The sequence below is a fragment of the Scleropages formosus genome, chromosome 5 (assembly GCF_900964775.1).
Source record: "Scleropages formosus chromosome 5, fSclFor1.1, whole genome shotgun sequence".
In the NCBI taxonomy this organism is placed as follows: domain Eukaryota; kingdom Metazoa; phylum Chordata; class Actinopteri; order Osteoglossiformes; family Osteoglossidae; genus Scleropages; species Scleropages formosus.
The window spans coordinates 24,447,475-24,471,725 of record NC_041810.1 but is presented as its reverse complement, the minus strand read 5'-3'; the positions used below and the strand labels follow the sequence as shown (position 1 = coordinate 24,471,725).

The window sequence follows — 24,251 nt, the reverse complement described above, 5'->3', positions numbered from 1 at the left end:
GGAAGACATGGTAAATGTGGTAAACGTGAGTGCAGGTAACAGGCTGCAGTGACCCTTGGTGTCTGTTTCTGTTTCTCTGCTCTACAGTCCATCATCTCCGGCGGCAGTAATAACACGGTAATCACGGCCACTTCATCACTTGCTAATTAGATTGAAGGCAACTGCCACTTTGTCTCCTCGGGGGGGTGGACACGAGTGCAGTGTGTGTAGCAGTGAAAGAAACGGCAGGCGCGTTGAAAAGGAGAAATACTCACGTTCACACAATGTACCCCACCCCCACCCCCCCACTCTCTGATGTAACTTCCTGTCGGCACCCCCCCTGCCCCCCACCGCCGCAGTCACGACTCGGAGTGCAGGAGGAGGACGAAGATGAGGAAGAGGATGACGCTCAGGTACAGTCCTCCAGGGCACTCCAGGACAGGCGATGAGAGCTGGGGGCGGGGCCTGAGGGGTAAGTCCCTCGGCTCATCAGCGGGCGGAGCTCGTCTTCAGCAAAGGAACATCGGCCTCACTGTCCACACACTGTCCTGAAAGATGACGCAACACGCAGGACAACACACATCGCTTTCACTGTCCAGGCTGCAGGGGCTCATGTCACACAACTGGACTGTCTGTCTCCGGTAGGAAGGTAAAAGCAGAAACAGGGTGAAATACCAGAGTAAGGAAAGTGGTCCTATTCCACGGTTCATGTCTCCACACTGATGGACGGTGCTGAGGAAACCTGGACCGCAGACGTGCGAGACACACCTTCATGTGTGCTTCATGGAGGAACAGGTGAGGGACAGGGCAGGGGGTCACCTGTCCAGCACCGCAGTGTGTGTGCGTGTGTTTAAAATCCAGAACTTTAAATGACATTAACGACATGACTGAGGTATAAATAATTTGGGGGCCGTCACATGATCACCGCCCCCTCCCGCCGAGGCTCGAGCTGACTGTGTAAAAGTACGAAAAGTGGTGCTGCCCCCATGCGGCGGAAAGCGGAACTGCAGCCCGTGAACGCTTTTACATCGGAGTGTTGCGTGTGTTTGTGTGTGTTTGTGTTTTTCGACAGTCTTGTGCGCTTTACACATTTCCGCTCCTCACACTGATGCTGTGTGTGAATTGTAACGTCAGGGGTGGGAAACGACTGTCCTCTGCGCTCAGTTCTCCTCCTCTCCTCATTTGCGTCGCGCGTCCCGAGAGGAGAGCGCTGCGTGCACGCTCACGGGGGGCCCTTGTGCTCCATGTCACCTGTAAACAGTGTTTCGTTTCATTCGCGTGGTCGCCATGGAAACAGAGCGTGATGCCCAGGAGTCTAAATGTGTCAGGTTTGGTCGGGGAGGGACACGGGGCCCACGGGGGCCTCCCTTTGATTCCAAAGTACCATACAGCACGGTGAGTGTTACTGCGAGTGTTACTCGGAGGTGAGCCGCCAGTGACGCACACACACTTTACCACCAGCAGACAGGAGATTCACTGTTTGATCTGTTTAGGGGATTGAGGTCGTTTTGCTCTGAAGCAGTTTGCTGTGTAGGGACAGCAGGGGGCGCAGCGGTTATGGAAGGACACGGGTTCAGATCCCACCTGCTGCCATAGTGCCCTCGATCGAAGCGCTTACAATGAAGCAACGGAATAAAAACAACTTTGCTGTATAGCTGGGTAAATTGGTGTCGGTGGCTCAGCGTACGAAGCTCAGACTATGAGTGACCCTGGAGAAAAGTGTCTGAAAATAAAAAATAAAGGTCAACAATAATAATTTTATGAGACACCTGTTAGTCCTGCTATGATAAGGAGTAATAGTGTCAGTTCTGCAGAGTAAATGGAGACAATGTGGCGCTCTCTTCTGCTTGTGCCCTCACGCTTGCTGGTGCTCTGTGTGTGTGTGTGTGAGACAAAGAGAGAGTGTATGCGTCTACATGTCTCCTACATGTCCACCTGTCTAGGGGGACGAGGCTGCCGGCCCACCGGTCACTTAATGCTGCGATGGTCGGGGATGCCGCCGCTCGGTTGCCGTGGACGCGGTCGGCGTCGATGCTGTGGGACGAGCGCCCCCCCCGCCCCCACTACAGTAATATCAGAGTAATTTATCAGGGACGCTGACACGTCTCTTTACGGAGCAGATCATCGGTTGAGTAACAAGCCCAGACTGACTGCGGCGCCTCCACCAGGAGGTTCGTCCTAATTGAATTGCGCCGCACTGGACTGAGTGCGAGACTCAATTAGGGACGCGCTCCTCCTTCGCCCGCATTCTCACCTCTAATGCACTTATAACACGTGGCTCTTAATCTCCTAAGTAACTTCCAATGACATTTTATATGCTGTATCGGAGTGAACGTGAATCTGCCGAGTGAGCCTGGCCTCGTTGGCCACCCCCCCACCCCCACGACCTGTGTGTGTGTTTATGAAAGTGCGGATGTGTCTCCCACATGATTATTTATCATTTTATCATGTTGGTGATGGGTTTCACTGTGACTGTAAGACTGAACGGAAGTGGGAAAAAAAAGAGGGAAAAGTGTAACACGCTCATGCCCCCCCTCCCCCGCCGACCCCCCGCTGTGACCGGAGACAATCCGCTGCATGTCTCACACATGGGACGCATCAGATGCGGCACGCGTCCCCCTGTCCTCTGGGGCCAATTTCTGAGGCACGCAGCATGTGCTTCCCCGCCTCCCCTCCAATACGGGGGCGGAGCTGGAGGCCCTAATAGCTCCGGTTGCCCCGGAAACGGCCGATGCCACCATCTGTCGAGGAAGTGCCCATTGATCCGTGTCGTATACCTGCTGCGAATTGTTTCCGCCACTCGCGTGTCATTTCTTCTCCCTTGTGCTGTTAATGGAGATAGAGACGGCGGCGGAGCCTCACTCTCCCACAATGCCTCTGTCTCCGAGTGCTGGACAGGCCTGTAGCTGCTGGGGGCCACCTGGGGGCCACCTGTTGGGAAGGGAGCTGTATAACACTGTATGACAAAGGAGACGGAGAGAGAGAACGGGCCAGATGCCCAGCGGGACCCTGAGTGCTGAAAGGACAGGCAGGGCCATCACACACACACACACACACACACACACACAGACACACACACACACACATAAAAGACATACACAGACACAAACACACACACACCAGGTCAGTTAACCCCGTCTCGCAAGCTGGCATGTGTCTGTCTGTGATGGCCCCGCCCCCATCGCCAGGTCCAAATGTGACGACGGATCAGTGAGAAGGTCGCGCCGCTGAGCCGCATTTGATGGGCTGTATAGAGACGTGGGTCGGGTCCCCTGGGGGCCCCGGGGTGTCGGCTCAGCCCCGTTGCCACCTCGGTGGCTCTGTGATTGATGGCGGTCCCAGCGGCGCGCCTCACATCAGTTGTCCCTGCCCCCCTCGTTCCAGAATTGCCGCCGTAAACAAAATATTAATGAAACGCGGTGTGTGTGTGTGGGGGGGGCTCCATGCTCCACTGCTCCATGACTTTCATTAACACCCAGGGAGTGTCACGCGTGCCGCTCAACCATATGACACCGCTAACAAGGCGGGAGGTGAGGTTATTGATGGGGCCTCTAACCGTATTGACAGACAGGGGTGTCGCACTGATTAATTCTTCATTCTTACATGACACACGGACACAGATGTGCTACACGTGTAAATACATTTACTTGTATTACTCGCGCATTTAGTCCCTCTGTGCAGAAAGATATGCTCCTTCTGCGTGTTACTCCTGTTATTCCTCAAACATGTAACACGCCTGTCCACTAATGTCATCTCTGACCAGCAAGCGTGTGACATGTTGTGTTTATTCACACGCTTCCCCCACAGGTCATGAGTTGCATCTCTACAATGGCACAACTGCACAGGACAAATGCGTTCATCTCTCAGCAAAATGAATGCTAATAAAGGAGGTGAACAATGACATGTGGTCTAATGGTGTCACAACCATAGAGCAGTGTGTGTGTGTGTGTGTGTGTGTGTGTGTGTGTATGAAGGGATCATTAACATGAGCCCCCCAGTGCAGACTCTTCATTAATGCACCACTCTTAACGTGCGTATGTGTGTGCGCACACTGGCAGGGGGCGCTGTCGCTCACCCACCCTCAGCCAGGTGCTCTGCAGGTGAACAGGTGCAGCTGTGAGGAACATCTGGATGAGCATCATAGTTTGAATGTTAAGTTGCATGCGGAGAGAAACGCGCAGCTTGGGTCCCACTCGCAGTGTGAGCCACTGTGTGTGTCTGCTGTGTCACTATCACACCTTAAAGCACCTGAGAGGGTGATTCAAACTTTACCAGTAAGAACACCTGACCAGCATGTACGGGAACCCCTTGCACCCCTAAGTTTTACCACTAACTGATTATTTAACGAGAAGCAGTCGGTCTCTCTTGTCTGACATAACAGGTGCGTAACGAGCAATACCATATGTTGCTTCTGAGCAAATCACGTGCAGCAGGAACACGCAAGTAGCGGAGGTGCCAAAATACATTAAGCCCAAATGTCATTGGTTACACCAGGTAGGAAAGGAGAATGAGGAGCTTACATCAGTCATTTATTCATTCTATAAGTTTATTTGAAATATTTGTCAAAATATCAGTATTTCCAGAACAGTGAGCATCCCTGCAAGATTCGCATTCCAGCTCTGTGTTTGTGAGTAAGCCAGTACAGCCGCTGCAGCCCTGTGCCGCTCTAGAAATACTGAGCATGAAGGAGCACAACACGAGCGCTCAATAACTGCACGAAGGAACAGTGCATGACTTCCAGCACGTCCCTTTATTCACAGATGTGCGGAAACTCTAATTTGGGAGCCCCCCGAAGACGTCGCTCCACACGCTCAGTCCAGCCACATCAAAGTCCCCGTCGGCTGCCTTCATCTCGCGGAGGACGTTCTCGGTTCGCTCCCTCAGGGACGGGCTGTCCAGCAGTGCCCGGAAATGTCCAACTAGGGCATCGAAGGGCACGGCGGAGTTGCTCTTTGGGAGCCAGTGGGCCTCGTGGAGGTCATAGCGCAGAGAGCGCCCCCAGTCCTCCAGGATACAGTAATATGCCTCTCTGAAGACGGAGGAGCGCTGGGCCACGTCTACGAGGAGTGCAGACGGGACGTTGCGGCAGAAACTCAGCAACTGGCTGCGGTTGCCTAGCAACCAGTCCAGGATCGCACCTGTGGCATCCCTTCCTCCGCTGCTGCCACCGCCTCCAGGGGAGAGCGCAGCAGCCGCCAGCACTAGGGGGAAGCGAGGGTCCCCTGCGCTGTCCTGCATGATCGAATCCAGTAGGTCCCGCGAGAGGCGCTCAGAGTCGCCCTGCAGGAGGATGGAGTCCAGGCGTCCCCGGACCATCTGGCCCTGGGTTTGAATCCAGGGGTCCATCGGCATCGCAGACTCCAGGAGATGTGAGAGCAACTCTGTCGCTGCCCTGTACTTAATGACATCTTCTAGGTAAGGGAGGGCAGAGTGCACGTGCGCACACCCCCCGGCCCCCAGCAGCTCTTTGGTCACGCTAGGGGGAAGCGCCGGGTTCCTCAGCAGACTGCGGATCAGCAGCCCCTCGCAGCGGGCCAGCTCCGGGAAGGTGAGGGTCCAGCCCCCGAGGCCTTCTCCAGCCTTCACCAGCTGCTCTTCCAAGACCCGCCGGACCCCCGGGTCCGAGTGGAACTGCGCATGCAGCCGCTCGCAGTGGCGCGCCCACTTGAGGGCCCGGCGCGCAGCCCGGGGCTCCCAGCACGAGACGCAGTCGCTCTGCGCCACGGCCATGAGATGCACGACGGCCTTCAAGTCCCCCGACACGGCCTCCATGGGGCGGCGGCGGGGGGGGGGGGCGCCGAACCTCAGACCCTACTGATTTACACACAGGAAAACAGACTTTCCGTATGCTCCCTCTGACTCCACTCCAGCGATACAGTTACACAGTGTTTGTTTGTTTGTTTGTTTGTTTGTTTGTTTGCTCGCTCGTTCGTTCGTTCGTTCATAAAACTGAAACAGAACTTATACTGCACAACGATAGCGACACCTGCTCACCTTTGTTTACCAACGGAAAATCTCTTCCGGGTTAACGACTACCCGCCTGATGCGCGGGCCTGTAATTCCACTGGAGAGTTATTCTTCCGGGTCAACCAAGGACCACTCAGCGGTGCGTGCGTGTGACGTCGACATTTAAAGCGATACAACGTAGCGGTTTATTTGAGCTTGGGCGCGTTTTGAGGCAGTGAGGCGAACGCGAAAAATCGAAAGTTTAGGAAATTGTTTCGGAATGGTTTTCTCTCCCACTGGTCCACATTCACAATAAGTCCGAGTGACTTGGAAAAAAGTCAAAGGATTAATTAAAAACACACTTTTCGTTTGCCGGCCCTTCTCCAAAAGCGACGTACAGTAGTTATTTACCAGCTACTAGCTAGGTAACTTTAGGTGCAAATGAATACGGTAAGTAAGTACCTCAGCCAGCCTGCAGGTACTACAGCTGCAGGTGGAATTCGAACCTGCGACTTTCGGCTCCAAGGCTTCGGAAGTAGTTCTAAACACTACACTACGACTACCAGTAGTCCCAGTTCTGAAATATTTTCCATGAAAACACAAAAAGAAACCACATAACTGTGTATCGTCAAAGCGGAGAGCACTGCACGAGAGTTCAGAAAGAAGAGAGAGTGCGCGCGCGCCCGTGTGAGAGAGAGAGAGAGAGAGGGAGGGGGAGAGAGAGAGAGAGGAGATCCTCAGTCGCTCTTTCCCACACTCACACTGCTCGTCCGCCCAGAGTACCACGGTAAGGGGTAAAACGCTGCGATGCTCTTGCTGCCTCCCGACTCTGGACTCAGTCGGATGGGATGAAAAGCGCTGTTAGAGGTGAGTATCGCGCCGGACCGGACCGAGCGTCGCCCCCCAACGCAAATGATGACGCGTCTGTTTATTGATCGTAGATGTTTTGATTTCTCTGAAGTTTCAAAGCCATCAGACTCGAACCTGGAGCCGCGGCTGCGCGCGCACGCGTTTCCTTCCTTGGACTGGAGACGTGTTGACACAGTAACTGATATGGTAAAGGGCAGCACAGGGGACACAATGAGTACAGTGTGAGAGGAGAGGAGCAGAGCGAGGAGGATCAAGCAAGGAGCAGAGCTGGACTGGAGCAGAGCGGGACCGAGCCCAAGTCTGGTGCCTTGGAGGTCAGACAGACAAACAGACGGAGTTTCCTTGGAAAGATGAGTCTTGTCAGTGTGAACCGAAGACGCGTTCCTCCTGACCGGCACCGCACTCTCACACCCGTTGAGCTCGGTCATCGTGGGTATTCAGCTTCCCTTCTTCGCAGGTGCTCACTTTGTTTGTGTCCACTGTCCGGACAACTGACCTCGGCCCTTTGGACAAAAGCAGTGTGAATTGCGCACTTTCTCCTCTCCCTTGCGTTCTAGTTAATGGTTTTACTATGTTTGGCCTCTTGGAATTAATTTGAGGCGATTGCTTTTCTTCTTTCTTTTGCATTTTTCTGCTAAAAGACTCTTGTGGTCCCTTTGAAGTGCAAAGAATAAAATATAATGTGGAAAGAAGGAGGGCGGAGGACAGAAGTGATGTTCAGGAATGGAAAACTGGAACAAACTTGGGCTTGTGGGTCCGTGAAAAGCGGAACCTATTTCTGTATTTCTGTTGCGCACTGCAAAGAGGGGCAAAGGCAGGGGCCTAAAACTGACTCCCTTACGTGAAGGAGCACCGTTACCCTGCGGGGTCTACACGTCTGTGAAGAGATTGCTATTATCACAATAAAACACAATACACAATTTTATGTTTGATCCATTAATGGACTCCATTCAGTAATTCTGAAAGTTTTATCGGTGACTTCCTTGGACAACGCTTAAGGATATCAGTCCCCAACCATTACGCCCCCTGCTGCCTGAAGGAAAGGAGGGACATCCACAGGGTGCAGATGCTGATTTAGCTTCCTGTCCCACTACTTGTGCTTCTGCCCCGCCCCCCTGCAGGTGAACGACAGCCGCATGAGTAAAGATACTGTGGTGTTCCGCGTTTTCACCTCACACCTCCTCCAGCCATTATTTCCGACAGAGTAAACCCATGATAAATGTATGAGGTGTCTTGCCAAGGTGGAAACTGCTGATGTAATTTGGACTTTGAGGCCTGTCCCTGCAGGGGGGGGGGGAGAGGTGGTGTTTATCTGGCAGGGCCCCCGAGGGCTGTGGTTGGCATCAGGTTCCCGGTCTGCTGCTCACCGTTTGTTTGATTAACGTCGCTCTTTTTACCGCGCTCATGACTGCTATGATTGCTGTGTCTGCTGCCTCTCTGCCGTGCCGTCCCGTCCCATGCCATGTCTTGTGTCTGGAATTGGCGAGGGGGTCTCTTACACTCGCCGCACGATTCTTTGGAACGGGCCACATTCCCCCCCCCCCCCCCCCCCCCCCCTTTCCCCTCACATTGGGTCTCTGAGCTGCCGACAGGGTCCCTTGTGCACCCCTTGCAAGACGAGGGGGGGGGGAAGCGGGGGCCCAGAGCAGGGCGCAGCCACACACGGCCGGTGGGGATGGTGCTCCACTCAGTCCTGCACTTCGCTGGGGCCCCTTAGCAGCTCAGAGGGAGGGGGTCGGACCCTGGTGCTGCTGGGTCCTGCTCTGAGCTCCGTCGCCCTGCAGCACCTTGTGCGTTTGCGCATGGAAGAGCAGCGTCTGCTTTGCTGCCCCATCAGAATGTGGCACCTGCATTTGACCCCCCACGGCAGCGGGGTGTCACCTTTGAGAAAAGAGTGATATTGTGGACAGGGGCAACGTGAGGGGTGCTCTCTGCTGGGCTCCACGGGGGGCACTGAAGGGGTGGGGCCGCAAGGGAGCTGTCACTAATCCCACCGCCGCTGCACTCTCACATCGTCCGTCCCCCTGCTGAGGGTCAATAAACAGCGCCCCCCCACCCACGACGCTTACTCGCAGCACTGCGATATACATTCTCAACATCTGGCATCCAGTTTTCACCTCTCTGCTCTGTGTGCTGTCATTGGGGGGGACGTCTGCACCCTTGCTGGGGCTGTTTGACCCATGTGGGAGTGCAGTGTTCCCCGGCCTAGTGGACAATAGACACGCTGTTGTCCGGCGCAGCGCAGACGGCCGTGCTCTTTGTTAAGGCCTCCATCAGCCCCCAGCTCCACCCAGTCTTGGACATGAGACACTGGAGAACAAATGGGCTTCCAGTACCGGTTGGGGGGGTCCCTGCCGTGTCCGTTGCAGCAGATACCCCCCCCCACTGATATGGGTACTAACGCCGTGCATGCCCCAGTGCAGAAGAGCTGTCCTGCCTGTGTCTGTCTGATGGAGACTTACCTTGAATATACTGTTCTACCCTCTGGATAGAGAGACAGGTGTGCGTCTGTTATCACACCCTGTTTAAAGGTTCTTTGATTCTCCTGTGTGCAAACTGGAGCGATCTAGGAGCAGCTGCTGGATGTCCAATGTCCATCGCAGTGTCCGGAGACTGGTGGAGGTGCCCCGGTCCACGCGGGTCCCGAGAAAAGATCGTCGCTGATCATATGCATAAAGGTGTGCTTACCTGTGTGTGACTCCACCTCCTTCTTGCGTTTCACAGGCTGCCCGTCAGGAAAGGAAGCATGTGCAGTTCTCAGCGTCCCGGGCTCTCGGACCTCCAGCAATACAGCCAGTGGCTGGCGAGCCGCCATGATGCCACCCTGCTGCCCATGAAGGAGGACCTGGCGCTCTGGCTCACCAGCATGCTGGGTAATAGGGGTCCCGGTATGGGGTGGGGCGGCGTGCCGTAGTAGCACAGTCGCTGTGTTAACTGCAAGCCCCTACGTAGCCCCCATCCACTGACTCTGGTGCCGTTTGCCTTTGGCAGAAGCAGTGAATTCTGTCTGAAGGGCCTTTTGTTTGTCTTTGTGTTTGTGTGCAAATTCCTGTCGCTCCTTCCCCCCCCAGATCCAACCACAGAGGACTCACAGTGACCGTACACTGACCGCAGTGCACAGTTTGTGTTAATGAGGCGCACACACAGCCCCTTATTGATGCGTGGTGTGAGCAGGCATGATGAGCACAGAACAGCAGCGTCAGTGATTGTACAGGTGGAACTCGTCCAGCCAGTGGTCTCTGGTCCTCCTCCTCCTGTGTCTCCAGCTCCATCAGATTGACCGCTGGTCAGCAGGTGGTACCATATCCCTCACTATACGGTATCCCTAGGAGCAGCATCTGCTCACACACGGATGCTGCTGTGGTTCCTCCCATGTTCAGGAAGTCGGTCTCATGTAGGAGACCCAAAGCCCCTCCCTGAGCGACTTTCTCCAGCTGTGAGAAATGTAACCGCTGACTGTGCTTCACAGCGCGGCATCTCTTTTGCGCTGCAGTTATCTCATTTCTGCAGGACCGACCTGGTTGTCCGGAGCTTTACACTACCAGGTGTAGTAAACCGCCAGAATTCACTGTGGTACCGTCCTGTGTGAAACACTGCAGACCACGTGTCTTTTTTGGATGCTCTTTCCGGGTGTTTCCTCTGACTTGCTAGTAGTCGCCACATGGGCATTGCCTTCTAGAGCACGAGGGTGTCAGGGGTCAGGTGTCATGGAAGGGGGGCGAGCCGTCCTAGTTGCGGGTGTAGTGGCCGGGTGGGGAACGATCCTCTTCCTACACCCAGAGCCCCCCACCTCCACCCCCAGAGCTCAGTTACCACATTTGGAACTCATTAGATGTGCCCCTACCCCCACATCCCCCTCAAAGTCTAGGGAAAGAGGGGAAGAAAATAAGTTTTTCCACGTTGGCCCGACCCCCACGGCGCACGGGCTCTCCTCGGGGTGATCTCAGAGAGAAGGTATGGGCGTTTGGCCGTCTCTCAGGCGAGGCGAGTGAGGAGCGCCCGGCTAGTGTTAGTTCAGCCTGCTCTGACCTGCTGGTGCCACGTGCACCCGTGACCCTGAATGCAGCCGGGTCCTGTTCTGCTCCAGAACCTAGTACCTGTGACCCCCCCCGCAGTCTGTCGAAGGCTAGCTGGACTCTTATAAAAAGTGTGTTCCTCTTATGCTTTGCTGCTGCTGTTAATACCTCATCGTCATATTCAATTTGTACCACTTGTGACGTTTATAGATCACATCTGAAGCTGATTGCACTCATGCATTTTCCATTTGTGTACAAACTACAGCTCTGAGCCTGTACGTGTGTGATGCTGCAGTGATACTGAAGGAACAAGGAGTAGGTGGCAGACAGCTGTCGCAGCCAGTCAGATGCTGTTTGGCACTGAGCTCCTCTTCATGCTCCTCCGACAGGCCAGGAGATCACAGCCGAGAGCTTCATGGACAGGCTGGACAACGGCGTCCTGCTCTGTCAGCTCGCCCAGACACTGCAGCAGAAGTTCTGCGAGAGCAGCCTTGGCAAGGTATGAGCGGGCGGGCGGGCAGGCTAGTGAGGGAGGGGGCAGGCGAGTGAGCGAGCGAGCAGCTCTGCGGTGGGGGATGGGCCCCGCTGCCGCAAAATTGTCGAAAACTTGGAAGCAACCGCCACCATTGTCAGAAATGAGTTATTACAAAAGAATGTGCCGTCTGTGATCCTGCAGCAGTCGGGTCGGTTCCCGCACATATCGGAGGTCCTTTCTGTGGGCAGCGCAGGTCTGGAAACACGAATGGGGACTTGCTCAAACCGCTTACGGTAATATCTCAACATACTCCTTTCTTGCACTCCAGAAAAGGACTGAGGACTGCTCCCCCCAATTTTACTGATGGAGACGGAGTGTGAATCGCAGCTAAAGCGGCCACCTGTCAGACCGATGACCTCGCTGCTGCGTCAGTGTTTGCGGGAAGAGCGTCCTCATCACCTGCTGCGGTGCGATGGCCTGCGGGCAGTCAGCTATTGTCAGCTGTCCTCAGTCCCCTCTCTCTGAGCTCCCACGAAATCCCTAATTTTGGCCTCATCGAGTTCCACCTGAAAGGACAAATGGGGTGGAGATCAGCATCACGTGTCACATTTTTTGAGTCCCAACAAAGAATTTGCTTCAGTCTTCTCTGTTAGCATCTCGTTGTGTGCTCCGGGGGGGGGGGATGCACTGTGTCCGACATTTGTCCGCTCAGGTTCCGTAGCTGCAACTGAAAGAGAAAGGCTCTATTGTGACCTCTATTGTGAGTGTGTCCCGCTCAGCGCTCCTGTCCCACAGGTGGACGCCATTGGGGAGGGACTCGATGAAGGAGCTGCGGAGGCTGTCCTCTGCTCTGCTCTCGCGTTGTGGCCTGATCTCTAAAGGCCTGCTAAGCATCCAACGCTCACCTCGGGGTGTGTGTTGATGGTGTCTGCCCCCTACAGCTTAGTTGCTGAGGATCGTGGGTAAGTTTCCTGATGGCAACAAAAGCAGTGTGAGACCTGGGCTGTTAACATTTGCTTGACTCATTCTGACCGGAGCCCTTGACTTTGGCTTCTTCCCGATGCATAGCGACTAAAGACTGGAAAATTGTTGTGAAGCTCTAGCTGTAGCGGAGTCACTGCAGAGCACAGAGAGCCGCTACACCGCTGTAACTCGCCGGTAAAACCAGGAGGAACCACCCGTCTGTCCCGATGGTTCATCTCGGAGCGGCTTGGCAAGTCGTGCCTTGGAGCAGAGCGGGGTGTGTGGTGTGACGGAGTCGGGGTAGCCTTCCTCTCGCTCTCGAGGAGACCGCACGGACCGCAAATCAACTGCTTGATGGGAGTGCATTGATTGACAGGCGTGTGACAGGGCTGGCATGGCCAATGAAGTGTGTGTGTGTGTATGCGTGTGCGCTCGTGGTGGGCGGGGGGCAGGGGGGAGAAGCACAGGAGGAGAAATCTTGACACACTAGGTTGAATATTTCCAGCATGACCTCATCGCACCTTCCTCTCAGACTCAGACTCTCACATCCTGAGTAAAAACCGCAGAAATGCCCATAAATATACAGGGACCGGCAGAGCCGAACGTGTCACTCGATCCGTGGGCCACGCTTGGAACCGGTGTGGCGACCGAGGATCTCCCCAGAGTGCCTGGGATGGAAACCGGAGCTCCTCGGCCGCTTCCAGCATATCGATCCGTAACGCAGGGGGCTGGGCAGCTTGATTCAGACTAACGGTGCTTTCCGAAAGCTTTCTTATTGATTTTGAGTAATAAACAAACATATTAGATGCTGCAGGGAAAAATGACTTGAGTGCACTAGGGCTCTGAAAGTGAATTAACCAGTTTTATTTTGTGGTATATTTCTCAAATTGTACCGTGTCTCCAGTTGTGTCCCTATTAATACCATTTGCCTCATTTTTATTGGCTGTATTGCACATTGATGGTGGTTGTCCTTTGCTGCCTGGGTCCGAATGCTGATTGGCTGTCTCGCTGTGTCCATTTTTGACACAGGCTCTACCCAACCGGAAGATACCCTGTCGGGCCAGCGCTCCCTCTGGCTCCTTCTTTGCGCGGGACAACACCGCCAACTTCCTGTCATGGTGTCGCGAGGTGGGGGTGGGCGAGACCTGCCTCTTCGAGTCGGAGGGCCTGGGTGAGTGTCCTGTCCCCCTGGCCCAAGCGGAGCCCTGCCTACACCTGTGCACCCATCTGCACTGACTCTGTCTGCCAGTATCGCTGTATGGAAATGTTCCCTGGACAATACGCACGTTCATGTTTGAATCATTTCCATTTATATGCAAATGAGCATGGCCTGGGTGGATCTACACCTTTCTGCTTGAGCACTTTCAGTCCATCTCCCTTGGTCTTCCTTTCATTGCCTGGTAAATACTAGTTGAGTCTCTTCAAACAGTCACATCCTGGTACTCGAGCGTGATCCTGTTTGCTGCCTCGTGTGGTTTTACTATGGTAACCAGTTGTCTGTGTGGAGTCATGGGTTCTGCTCACAGTTCGTGCAGCTGCTGTCCAGGAAAACCTGCACCGTTCCACATGTTCACAGTATGGATGAAAATTGTGGCCTGTAGCGTAGCCCCGCCCCTGCCACCGGTCACTGTCTCTACCTTTACTTCACTTTGCTTCTGTACTTTCCTACAAGTCTGAGCACCTGGTCCAGAGGTGCTGGACAAAGTAACCCGAGCCACCAGAATCTACGGCTGTGATGTGTCACGTGTGCACATGGGTACGAGTCGTCGTCCTCCAGGGGGACCTTCTGCTCTGAGTCCCTGTGACTCTGTCCAGGGCCAAAATTACAGGAAGTCCCCGTACAGCCAGGACTAATGGGGGGGGCAAATTCCTCATGGGTCTCGGTAAGGCTCCTTGGCAGGATGCGACCCTGGGTCTTGAGTGTCCTCTGCACAAAGATGCCCTTCTCCTGGGCTTGCTCCACGCTCTTTCCTGCCAGCGGCACTGTGTCCCCAGGAGAAAGGGCCGGATTGTTTGTGCTCCACATGGGCCTGGGAGACACATGGGCATAAAGCGGCTCTTCTGCGTGTCAAAGACCTCATTGTTTCCAGCAAGGAATGGACACCCTAGACACCACACACACCCCACACGCTGCCAGCGATTGAAATGCGTTTCTTCCCAGCAGACATGGAGCCCTCTGGAGAGCCCGGTTGGATCAGGTAGCCATCCCGAGCTCCGGCACTGGTGTCTCGCCTCTTCTTGTCCCAGATTGGCCCAGTTTCTCTGGTCCATTCACCAGGTGGTGCCATAGATGAAGGCAGAGCAGTAGACTAATATCCAGAGAGACGGGGACGGGAACAGCTCCTGTGGGTGTGCACTGGTTCCCGCTGAGCCTCATGGGAGTTCCTGGGACCTTGGGCTCAGGTCACACGCAGCACAATGTCAGCGCTGTTCTCTCCTTCGCACTGTGGTCGTGTCAAAGCTGAGGAGAGCACCAGCGAGCGAGCCTTGTCACGTGTGCCTGTGGGTCTGTTTGTGTGTTTGCTCTGTTCTGAAATCATAAGACAGTCACCAAAGTTGTGCGCTGCTGCCACATTGTGACACCGTTTGACCTCAGCTGTGCAGAACTGTGTTTTCAGGCTCCTGTCCTGTGTGTCTGAGGACTGCAGGGGGGGGGACAGGTCTCGTGTCCCCTAGATCCTGCGTCACCATCATCGATGTCACACACTTTGAGTTCCAGATTCCAATGCCGTGATGCTCCTCTCTTCTCTCTCTCTCTCTCTCTCTCTTCCTTCCTGCCTCCCTCCTGTCGTCTACCTGCGACTCCTGCTGTGCATTGGGTGCGTCAGCGACCGTTACCATGACGATGCCCGAAGCCGAGAGGTGGTCCATCCTTGTTCTCTGCATGCGCTGTGTCCCGTGTCCGCTGCTCACGCACCCCCAACACCCTGTCACTCTGGATCGTGGGATTTGTAGTTTTGCTGTGTGAGGAGTTGTGTATGACGTGGTGTGTGATTTCTCGACTGCCACTCACAATCCGTCCCAACTGTCTCCAGCTGTGTCCAACTGCCTTCAACCATCCCAGCCGTCTCCAGCCACCCCCCCCCCCCCCCCCATCACATGTCTGTGAAACATCTGCCTGTCACCTGCTGACACTAGACTGGAAGGAAACTCCACAGTTTTCCTTGGTGTTGATATGCGCATCACTGGTGGTCGTGGTTATAGTTATGGTTAGCGTTGGGGCTGAGGTCAGGGGTCATTTCCTTTGGGATCAATATGGTTTTTTTCTTACAGCTGATGCACAGATGGTGAGTACAGACACACAGCTCCTGTGAAACTGACCACGAGTTACTGTAGGGGGTCACTGTGAAAGACCAGGGCGAGAGAAGGAACATGGACAACACTGCGGTCCCTCTTGTGAGCACTGCAGTCTCCGCAGCTGAGGACTGTGGACTGCGACCCTGCTGGGTAACTGTTGTTCATCCCGCAGGCAACCACTGGTCTCTAGGCTCCACTGATCAGCACTGTTGCTGTGGCACCGGAATCTGGTTCAGGGCCTCTAACTCTGATTGCGTGTGTGTATGTGTGTCTATCTCTCTCTATCCCTCTCTCCACAGTTCTCCATAAGCAGCCACGGGAGGTCTGTCTCTGTCTTCTTGAGCTGGGGCGGATTGCGTCCAGGTGAGATGAACATTTCCTGCTCTGACCTGGAGCACAAGAGCCACTCGCTGCCTTGTCCAGTGAAGAGCTTCGTCATCGTTAGAGATCATTGCTGATTATTACTGAACGAATGGCTGACTTTTTAAAGGACACCCAGGTGTTTATGCTGCGGCTGACCACCACGCTCTCGCTCCACCTTGTATCGCCACCCTTTAGTGGAGTGTAAATGTTGATGTTTCCTGGTACATCTAGCGGAACCTCACCTGGTATCCAGACCGTGTTGTGGTCCGTGCCCCCATGAGGGTTCTGGTCTCGTTCCGCAAGACTCAGTAGGTCCAGCGCACACGGCATCGCTGCGATGAGCGTTTGGCCGACTGGTGGACAGGATGCGGGATGCTCTTGGACTCTGGGATGTGACCCAGTGTTTGTTCTCAAAGAGCAGGAGCAGCTCGTACATTCTCTTTAATGTGTTTACTCTACCTGCAGTACACATAATACACACAGTGACAAGGCTTGAAACCCATTCTGGAGTCGCAGACAGTTGATGTATGGATAGCTCGGTTTTATTATGCGTAGATGTTGAATTTATGGCGCATAGATGCTCATGTATTTAAGAGGAGGGGCAGGGAAGCCCGTTGTTGATAGATTGGTTATAATAAGGGAGAGATGCGAGATGAGTGGTGCCTCTCCTGGGGCCCTTCTGTCCAAGCAGCATCTCTCGCTCTGACCGTGTGTGTGTGGAATGAGTCCCGTGGCATTTCCTCGACCAGCGCTTCTCTGCTCAGCTCTCCTTCACCTGCGCTTCATCCATGATGCCCTTGATCCCTGGCCACGCCCCCACAGAGCGCGCCCTTGTCTCTACAAGCTGGATCTCGCGTCACTTTTCCTTCGGTTCGTTTGGCTTTTCAGGAGTTGGATGGCAAGTAACAGGAAACGTGGCAGAACTTTGCCGGGCTCAGTGTTGTTTGTTGAGGTGGCAGACAACCTGCTACACTTTGACTTTTGTGGAGCCTATAGACACCTGTTGGTTCCTGCAGTGCCCCGTATCCCCCCAGCACTTCATACCGAAACCCGTCGAGCTCCATGTGCGAAGGCCCCAGTTGGTTACCATGGTTCAGGTGAAAACACGTGCGCTGCCCTCCAGGTACCGAGTGGAGCCCCCGGGGCTCATCAAGCTGGAGAACGAGATTGAGCAAGAGGAGGAGGCGCCGGTTCCCCCGCCGTCGCCCGTCTCGGCCTCCCCCAGCAAGACGCCAGCCAGGAAGAGCACGGGAAAGTTGTTGGACGACGCTGTAAGTGCCATGCCACAACGCGGTATTTCGGTGCTCTTCCTTGCATGTCACGTCTGAGGGTAAGGGTTGGGGGGGGGTGGTTGGTGCTCCGCTCTCCCGCATGCAGCCGTTGCTCTAAATGCTGTCCTGTTGCAGGTGAAGCACATCTCCGAGGACCCCCCGTGCAAGTGTCCCAGCAGGTTCTGTGTGGAGAGGCAATCGCAGGGCCGCTACCGAGTCGGGGAGAAGATCCTCTTCATACGGGTGTGTCCCTGGCGCCCCCCCATCCTCCTCAGCTCTCACCTGTCGTCACAACGTTCGGCCTGCAGCCTGTGACCTCTGACCTCTGCCATCCCACCTGTGGCTTGCAAGCGCTGCTCTGTCATGCGCTTCGCTGCAGATGGCCGGGAGCAGCCGTGCGAGGGGCTCCCTCATCGATCGTGGCAGGAACTCGATAGCTGCGATGTCGCCGTCTCAGCCTGCCGGTGGGGGGCCGCAGATCCCTGGGGCGGCCGGGCGCTGCTCTGGGTGCTTTGCCTGCCACAGTCGGGAGAAGGCGTGCAACGTTGTGAGAGACGTGAAAAGCCGAATGGCTGCATTAGAAGTACGGACGCTATTCGCATTGTTTTCCGGGCTCCTTCTCATGCAGCCGTGTCATCTTTTACTCTCTCAGTTCAGGGTCAGTAGCGACAGGAGAGGGGATTCAAACCCAGGTCCTACGATTTGCTGGTTGAACATTTCGCGCTGTTACGTTATTAACATTCCGCACAAGCGCAGCCTGTTCTGGGTTTCTCTGCACTTCCTGTCTGCATGTCTCTGCACAATGAGAACTGAGCTCTTCTCGCCTCCCTGTGGTGCAACACTCCTGTGAGCCTTTGCTGCGCTGCAAGGGGCTCCTGGGGCCCCGGTTGCCTGGCAATCTGTGCTCCGGGGTCACAACTTCAGGAAGCTGTGCGGCGCTGCGGCATGGAATGGAGGCTCTCTGCATGTGTGTACGCATCCGTATGAGGAACGGGCAGTGATGCTGAGTATTTGACCAGCTGAGACATTGCCTCATTACCGCACGACCTCCTTACAGAGCCGCTTGTTGTGTGGAGGGGGTCATGGGATAAGCCGCGATGACTGGAGCGGCTCTGCGCTGCACAGATGGTGCCGCGAGGTGCCAGGAAGCGCTCAGCCTGTCTTCTCACCTCCGCGTTTCTCACCCGGCTCTTGGTGCGCCTCCCCTTCCATTCTCTCAATGCGTGTGTGTGTGTGTGTGTGTGTGTGTGTGTGTGTGTGTGTGTGTGTGTGCGCGCATCTGCGTGTGGAGGGGGCACAGGAGGTTGCCATGGCAGCCGAGGAGGAGGAAGCCTCGTGAGATGCTGGGCCGTGAGGTCACGTGGCACATCAACTGCGAGGAGAGGACACTTTCGCGCAACAGGTGAAGAGACTGTGTGTTGGGACTTGTGTGGACAAAGTGTGTGTCCTGGAACTGGACACACCTGTGCACTTGTTTACCATTATGTGACACTCTTCTCCGTAGTGACTTACCCTGATTTGCCCAATTATACAGCAGGGTAATTTTTACTGTGTCACATCAGGACTCAGGACTCATATCTTGGTCAAGGGTGCTGCAGCAGCAGGTGGGATTCGAACCTGGGTCTGGTCCATAGAGCGCAGGGCGGCAGCTGTAACCACAGTGCCTCCTACTGAACCTTTTTCTTTAATGACGCTGAATTTATCTGTGGAACACGGAACAAACTGCGCCGATGTTCACCGTCTTAATCTGCACACGTGGGAAAATCTGCGAACCTGAAGCAGTCCTCAGTCACGGATCCTGGATGCCTTGAGCATAGGTGGCGCAGACCAGGTTCGAACTGCCACCTGTTGGTGCGTTTGAGCTGCTGCACTGGAGTCCAGGTCGTTGACTTCGTGGTGCTGAGGCCTGAAAGGTGAAGATGCCGAGAACACACAGCGAGAACTGCTGACGGTGCGTATTAATCCTCAAGACACGGTTTCCGCCGCAGTGTGTCCCCGGTGGGCGACCCCCTCCCCCCCCGGGTTTGGAGGACAGACTGCGGGACAGACATGACGTGTCCTTTCCTGCGTGCTGTGTGTGTGTGTGTGTGTGTGTGTGTGTGTGTGTGAGAATGTGTGTGAGAGCGGGGAAGGGCGAGAGCGATAGCGCCCCTCGGTGGCCTGTGTGCGCCGTGTCTGCCGCAGCTGGAGCGTTGTGGTGAGAGAGAGCAGCGAGAGGGCTTTGAAAGCGCCAGAGGCTCTCGCTCTGCCCGTCTTTATTTATTTATTTCCATTCTTTATCCAAAAGGAAAAAAGAGGCTCTCCATCTTTCATTTTTAAGCCCTCTTCCAGTGTTGCCCGGCAACCAAGGCCGTCGTGGCCGTGCATTAATGGAGCGCAGCCTGGGGGCTCACCGTGGTACCTTTATTACGGGCCGCCTCGTGCAGCCGCAGGTCAGCGCATCTAGCGCCGACACTTGTCCGTCATTGGTGGTTTGACCCCGGCGTGCGGGAAAAACATGGTATCAGCAGTAAAAGGCTCTACGGCGCGTGGAGAAATGAATCAGACCCCTTGCTGCCGGGCGGTTTTCACCTCCTGCTGAGCTCGATGTGCTGCGTTTTATCTGTTTTGCTTATTTGCAAACACTGTGCGTTGTGCACTATTTATTAATTTCTGTGTTACTCCTGTGTCCCGTGTGTGTGTCTGTGTATCTGTCTGTGTATTTGTCTGTCTAATGAGCTTTTTGCTCGTTAGCATGCTTCCCACTGGGGGGGTGAGGGTCCACATGTCTTCTTCACACGTGCGCCACCCTCTCGGGGGGGGGCGTGTCTATTGCCAGGCAGCAGCTTCAAGAATTTGCCCGAGGAGTCGGGTCCGTGGTCTGGCTATGTGGGTTCCACCCTCTGGGGTGTTCGTGCTTTGATTAAAGTCAGATGCTCATTAAATACGGGCACCTGCCCCCTCCAACCCTGGGGGCAACAATGCAGCCTGCTGTGCCGAACCAATTAGGCAGTGAGCGGCAGGATGAGGATGATGATGATGAGCAACTCACTCCTCTGTACCTGCACGCAGGGCCGTTAATTTGCACGGACCATGATTTGACTTGCAGACAGACAGACGTGCCGGGGACGGTGGACGAGGTGGCTCCGTCTAGTAGAGGAGGGCAAGGGGGAGGCGGGGCAGGTTCAACGTGTCGAGGCCCCCGGGAGCCTGCAGGCAGCACTAATACCCCACCTGGGCGCCGGGCATGATTGAAAACCTCTCTGGCACAAGCCCATTATGTTCCCAGTCACAGAGCCGGGGGGCACACGCGTCCTTCCCCGGACGGCCGACTCGCCGGCGCCCCTCGTGCTGGACTTCCGCATGAAACCCCCCCGTGGCTGTGGGCAGGTGGGGTGGGATTCGTCCCCTCAGCCGCTCTATCGTCCTTCAAGGTCAGACCAAGGGCGTTTCGCAAAATGTCCACATCGGCCTCAGCCCAGGAGTCCACCACGAGGTATCTGGGGGGCGCCGCTGCACGTACAATGGGGGGGATTTTCTGGGCTGGGATCCGAGAGAGGGGGGGCACACGGGGCCACAGCGCGAGGGATGAAGGGATGAAAACCGCTGTCTGTGAGCTCATCTCTGGTAGGTGTGCGAATGGCAGGGAGCGAGAACCTGCCGTCATCGCCTTCCCCTGTCTGTTGTATTTATTAGACACACATACACACACACTGTGGTTCCTTTGTTGCAGCTCTGTTGGAGAGACAGCGCCTCTCGCTGGTGGGAAATTCCTGCAAAAACCCCCCCCCCCCCCATCTATAGTATCTTACCATACCGTCTATAGTCTCGTACCACACTTGACCCCCGAGCCACCGCCTGAAATTTTAATCTTGCTGTGAGCAGCTGAGGCACATCGTACCCACAATGCCGAGCCCTCTGATTTGAATTAGTGGGATATGTACTCTGCCCCCCCAACCTCCCGCGACATTCAATCAGTCCATTAGGGTGCCTGGTGGGAGGGGCCGGCTGGCGTAAATCTGCTTGTTTTACCAGCGCCTTAATGGGACTGTAATGACGGGGGGAGCACGATGGATAGCCCTTCTGGGCTCCTGGGAGCGCCGCTGCCCGAGCTTGCCGGTTTACTCGTTTATTCATTTATTTTTTTTTTTTTTTATTTATTAGCTCTGGTGTGGTTGCCATGGAAACATGTCTCACCCAGCAGCAGTAGCAGTAGCGGCAGCAGGTGGGGCTTTGAAGCCGCGAACAGAACCTGGGCCCAGCGAGTGGTTCCCTCCCCAATAGCTGAGGAGTGCATTGTGGGATTGACTCAGAAGGTTCTGGAAGGCAGCATGAATTTTTTAAAAGGTTCCTTTGCTGGTTCTCTGTGCAGGAGCCCCTCAGGGGGCGGGGGGGGGCAGCTGGTGAATATTTCATTGGGGGAGGAACTTTCTGTGTGACGGAAAAATGGAAAATGAGCGTGGAGTCACTCCTTCCCTCACCAGAGGAACCGGAGTGGGTTCGACAGACTGAGCATGCTCTAGATGGGGATTGGGGGGGGGGGTGCAACTCCTTTTGCTCATAGTTTCACTGAACACACTAAGGGCTAAACCTGGGAAAGGTGAGTAACGCAGATGCCCCTCCGTTTATTTGCATCGTAGGTTCTGTCACCTACCTGTGTCGCATGTAGCGACAATGAAAATCCTTTCATTTGTCCATCATTTATAATTTAATATGTAATATTTCTGTTAAGTGTGACCTACGTCACAGAAATAATTTCAAATGGACTGCAGAAAAAGACAAGTGTACAAGGTTCCTCTCCTTGTCCCTGATCACCGAGCATGAGGAAGAGCCGACAGGAGCTGTAAACACTGTGGAAGTGAGTTGATGTCGTGTTCCCACACTGCACTTCTCTTTCTGCCCTCTGTTTGCTTTGAGGGCAAACGCAGGTGGCACTCGCACCCCAGAGGAGAGAAACTGTAGGGAATAAACCAGCGGGAAAAGCATCTGAAAGTCTGAGATGCATCACCTGACTGGTGCAGGGCTGACCGCAAATGCGCTCGGGCGGTTTGACCAGACCTCTTGGTCTGCCTTGGTGGCATGACAGACGGGGATCACAGCTACGAGGTGCCCTGAGCTTCGCCCCGCCTGTCCTCAGCTCACCTGTACGCTCGTGCCCCCCCTGCAGATGCTGCACAACAAGCACGTGATGGTACGAGTGGGCGGAGGCTGGGAGACCTTTGAGAGCTACCTGCTGAAACACGACCCGTGCCGCATGCTACAGATCTCCCGCGTCGAGGGCAAGGCCTCCCCTCTGTGCAGCAAGTCGCCCAGCATCAAGGACCTGACCCCCGACAGCTACCTGGTGGTGGCCGCCCAACAAAGGAGCAAGAAGTAGGCGGAGCCCCACAGTCGCAGGAAAAATCGCAGGACTCGGACTCGTAAAATCGCAGATGGCCAAGCGGCCGACGGCGTGTTGGCGGCAGGTACCTTCGTCCTTTGGGTGCGACGCATCTGTTTGGAGCCCATCGTGCCCGTGTTATAGTCCTCTTCCACACCGAAGGAGGAGTTCAGTCATCGTGGCCTCTTGGGGCTCATGGAGGTTTGACCGCAGCAGAGTCGCCGTCAGTAACTAGTAACCAGCGCGTAGAACCGTCTCTCGCCAGCCGTGTCCCGTCTGTCTCAGCATGGGAGCCCGTGGGTCGAGATCCCCTTGGTACGACCGCAAGATGCGGGCCCGGTCCTGTTCCCTGTGCACGTGCAGAGCTGCTGGTTTTCACGGAAAGCCTTCTTTAGCTTGGCTTCATTAAGGCTGAAATGAAACGCTGGCAGGTCTGTTGTCCAATTTACTGTTTCTGCCGATGGAGGAAAAATTTGCCTTTTTAAACGTGTCCGTCTGCCTTTGAAAACTATTAACTGACCCATAACGAGTCATTTGATTAACTGATTAGTTCCTAGTGGCTAAAGATCGAAGTACCTGAACTGAACATCGAACACGGATTTGTGTTGTTCGGTTTTCGGAGCGCCGAGGAATCATATTTTATTGTAAAAGGAAAAGTACATTAAATTTGTCTTACAGGGTCTGTATTTTCTAAACACTGAAGTTTAACACCTGTGCTCATATTTCATAACAGCTCTGTTAAACCAAGTGAATTAGAAAGATGGTTTGAATTTTAAAAAAAAAAAAAATTAGGGGTCTCTAGGACTGGAAAATTCTAGTATAAATGTGTATGTACCTCCTTGGGGAAGGATGTAAGTTCCAGTCCCAGTTAAGCCAAAGATACTGCAAACCTCTGCCTGTAAAACTGGAAACGAGGGGTGAGATTCGGGTCCAGACCCACAGCGCTGGATCCACCGATATGTGCAGTTGTCCGCTGCCCCCCCCCCCCCGAAGTCCGGTCCAAGGTCCACTCTCCAGTTTCACCCGCTGCTTCCGTTGCCCGAGTTCGGTTGCAGGACGGACTCGGCGACGTGCTGCACGAGACCTTCTCTTTGACGATCGGCCGCTGTGCCTTCTGCGACTCCGCTGTGTACCGAGCCCTGGTGTGGACCGTCAGTCGTGTGCGTTTATTGAAATATCCTTTGTGAAAACTGCAAAAAAGGCTTCTGGGAAATGACGACTTTAGACTCTTACGTGTCTGTCTGGGCTCCAATGTGTTACTTCTTCTGCTTTTCTTTTATAAAGTGAGTTGAAATATGCAACTGTTCCTTTTGTGAAAATCAAAGACAATCAGATTAATATGAAAGTGTCATGATGTGCAAACCTTCGCCAGACGAAATGTGTCCTTTTATCAGCGAATGTCTGTCCTCTGCCCTCTCTGTATTGCTGGACTAGAGTAAAAAGCTTTTTCTCAGTCCCTCTGTGTCTCCGCTGTTCTGTTCAAGTGGCTGTTTCCCAGAGGGCCATACCATGGTAAACTCATTGATACACGTGGTGCATGTTACTGTGCTGCTTCAGGGTAAATACCTTTATGAAGGAGGGGACCTGGACACAAGGTTACACCTCTGACCATTTTGCCTGGTTCAGTAACACACACACACACGGTCAATCTGTTGTGTGTGTGTGTGTGTGTGTGTGTGGGGTTGAAGCTCGGTCTCTCTCTACTGTCTCCT

At 54.6% G+C, this 24,251-nt stretch overlaps 2 protein-coding genes across 4 annotated transcripts; one reads left to right on the top strand and one right to left on the bottom strand.

The window, feature by feature from the left end:
* The first annotated feature begins 516 nt into the window (after nucleotides 1–516).
* Nucleotides 517–23,992, top strand: gas2a (growth arrest-specific 2a). Of its 3 annotated transcripts, XM_018765568.2 has the most exons (9): nucleotides 5,880–6,792; nucleotides 6,887–7,916; nucleotides 9,520–9,668; nucleotides 11,201–11,310; nucleotides 13,279–13,420; nucleotides 15,846–15,909; nucleotides 17,033–17,180; nucleotides 17,316–17,423; nucleotides 22,327–23,992. In XM_018765568.2, the coding sequence occupies exons 3-9, from the start codon at nucleotides 9,542–9,544 to the stop codon at nucleotides 22,534–22,536; spliced, it is 909 nt and encodes a 302-aa protein (XP_018621084.1). In that variant the 5' UTR covers nucleotides 5,880–6,792; nucleotides 6,887–7,916; nucleotides 9,520–9,541; the 3' UTR covers nucleotides 22,537–23,992. The 3 variants fall into 3 exon arrangements, with proteins under 3 accessions (XP_018621082.1, XP_018621084.1, XP_018621083.1); XM_018765566.2 differs by lacking the exons at nucleotides 5,880–6,792; nucleotides 6,887–7,916 and adding an exon at nucleotides 517–774; XM_018765567.2 differs by lacking the exon at nucleotides 6,887–7,916.
* On the bottom strand, nucleotides 4,742–5,885 carry fancf (FA complementation group F). Its single transcript, XM_029251946.1, has one exon. The coding sequence runs from the start codon at nucleotides 5,749–5,751 to the stop codon at nucleotides 4,753–4,755; it is 999 nt and encodes a 332-aa protein (XP_029107779.1). The 5' UTR covers nucleotides 5,752–5,885; the 3' UTR covers nucleotides 4,742–4,752.
* Nucleotides 23,993–24,251: the final 259 nt, after the last annotated feature.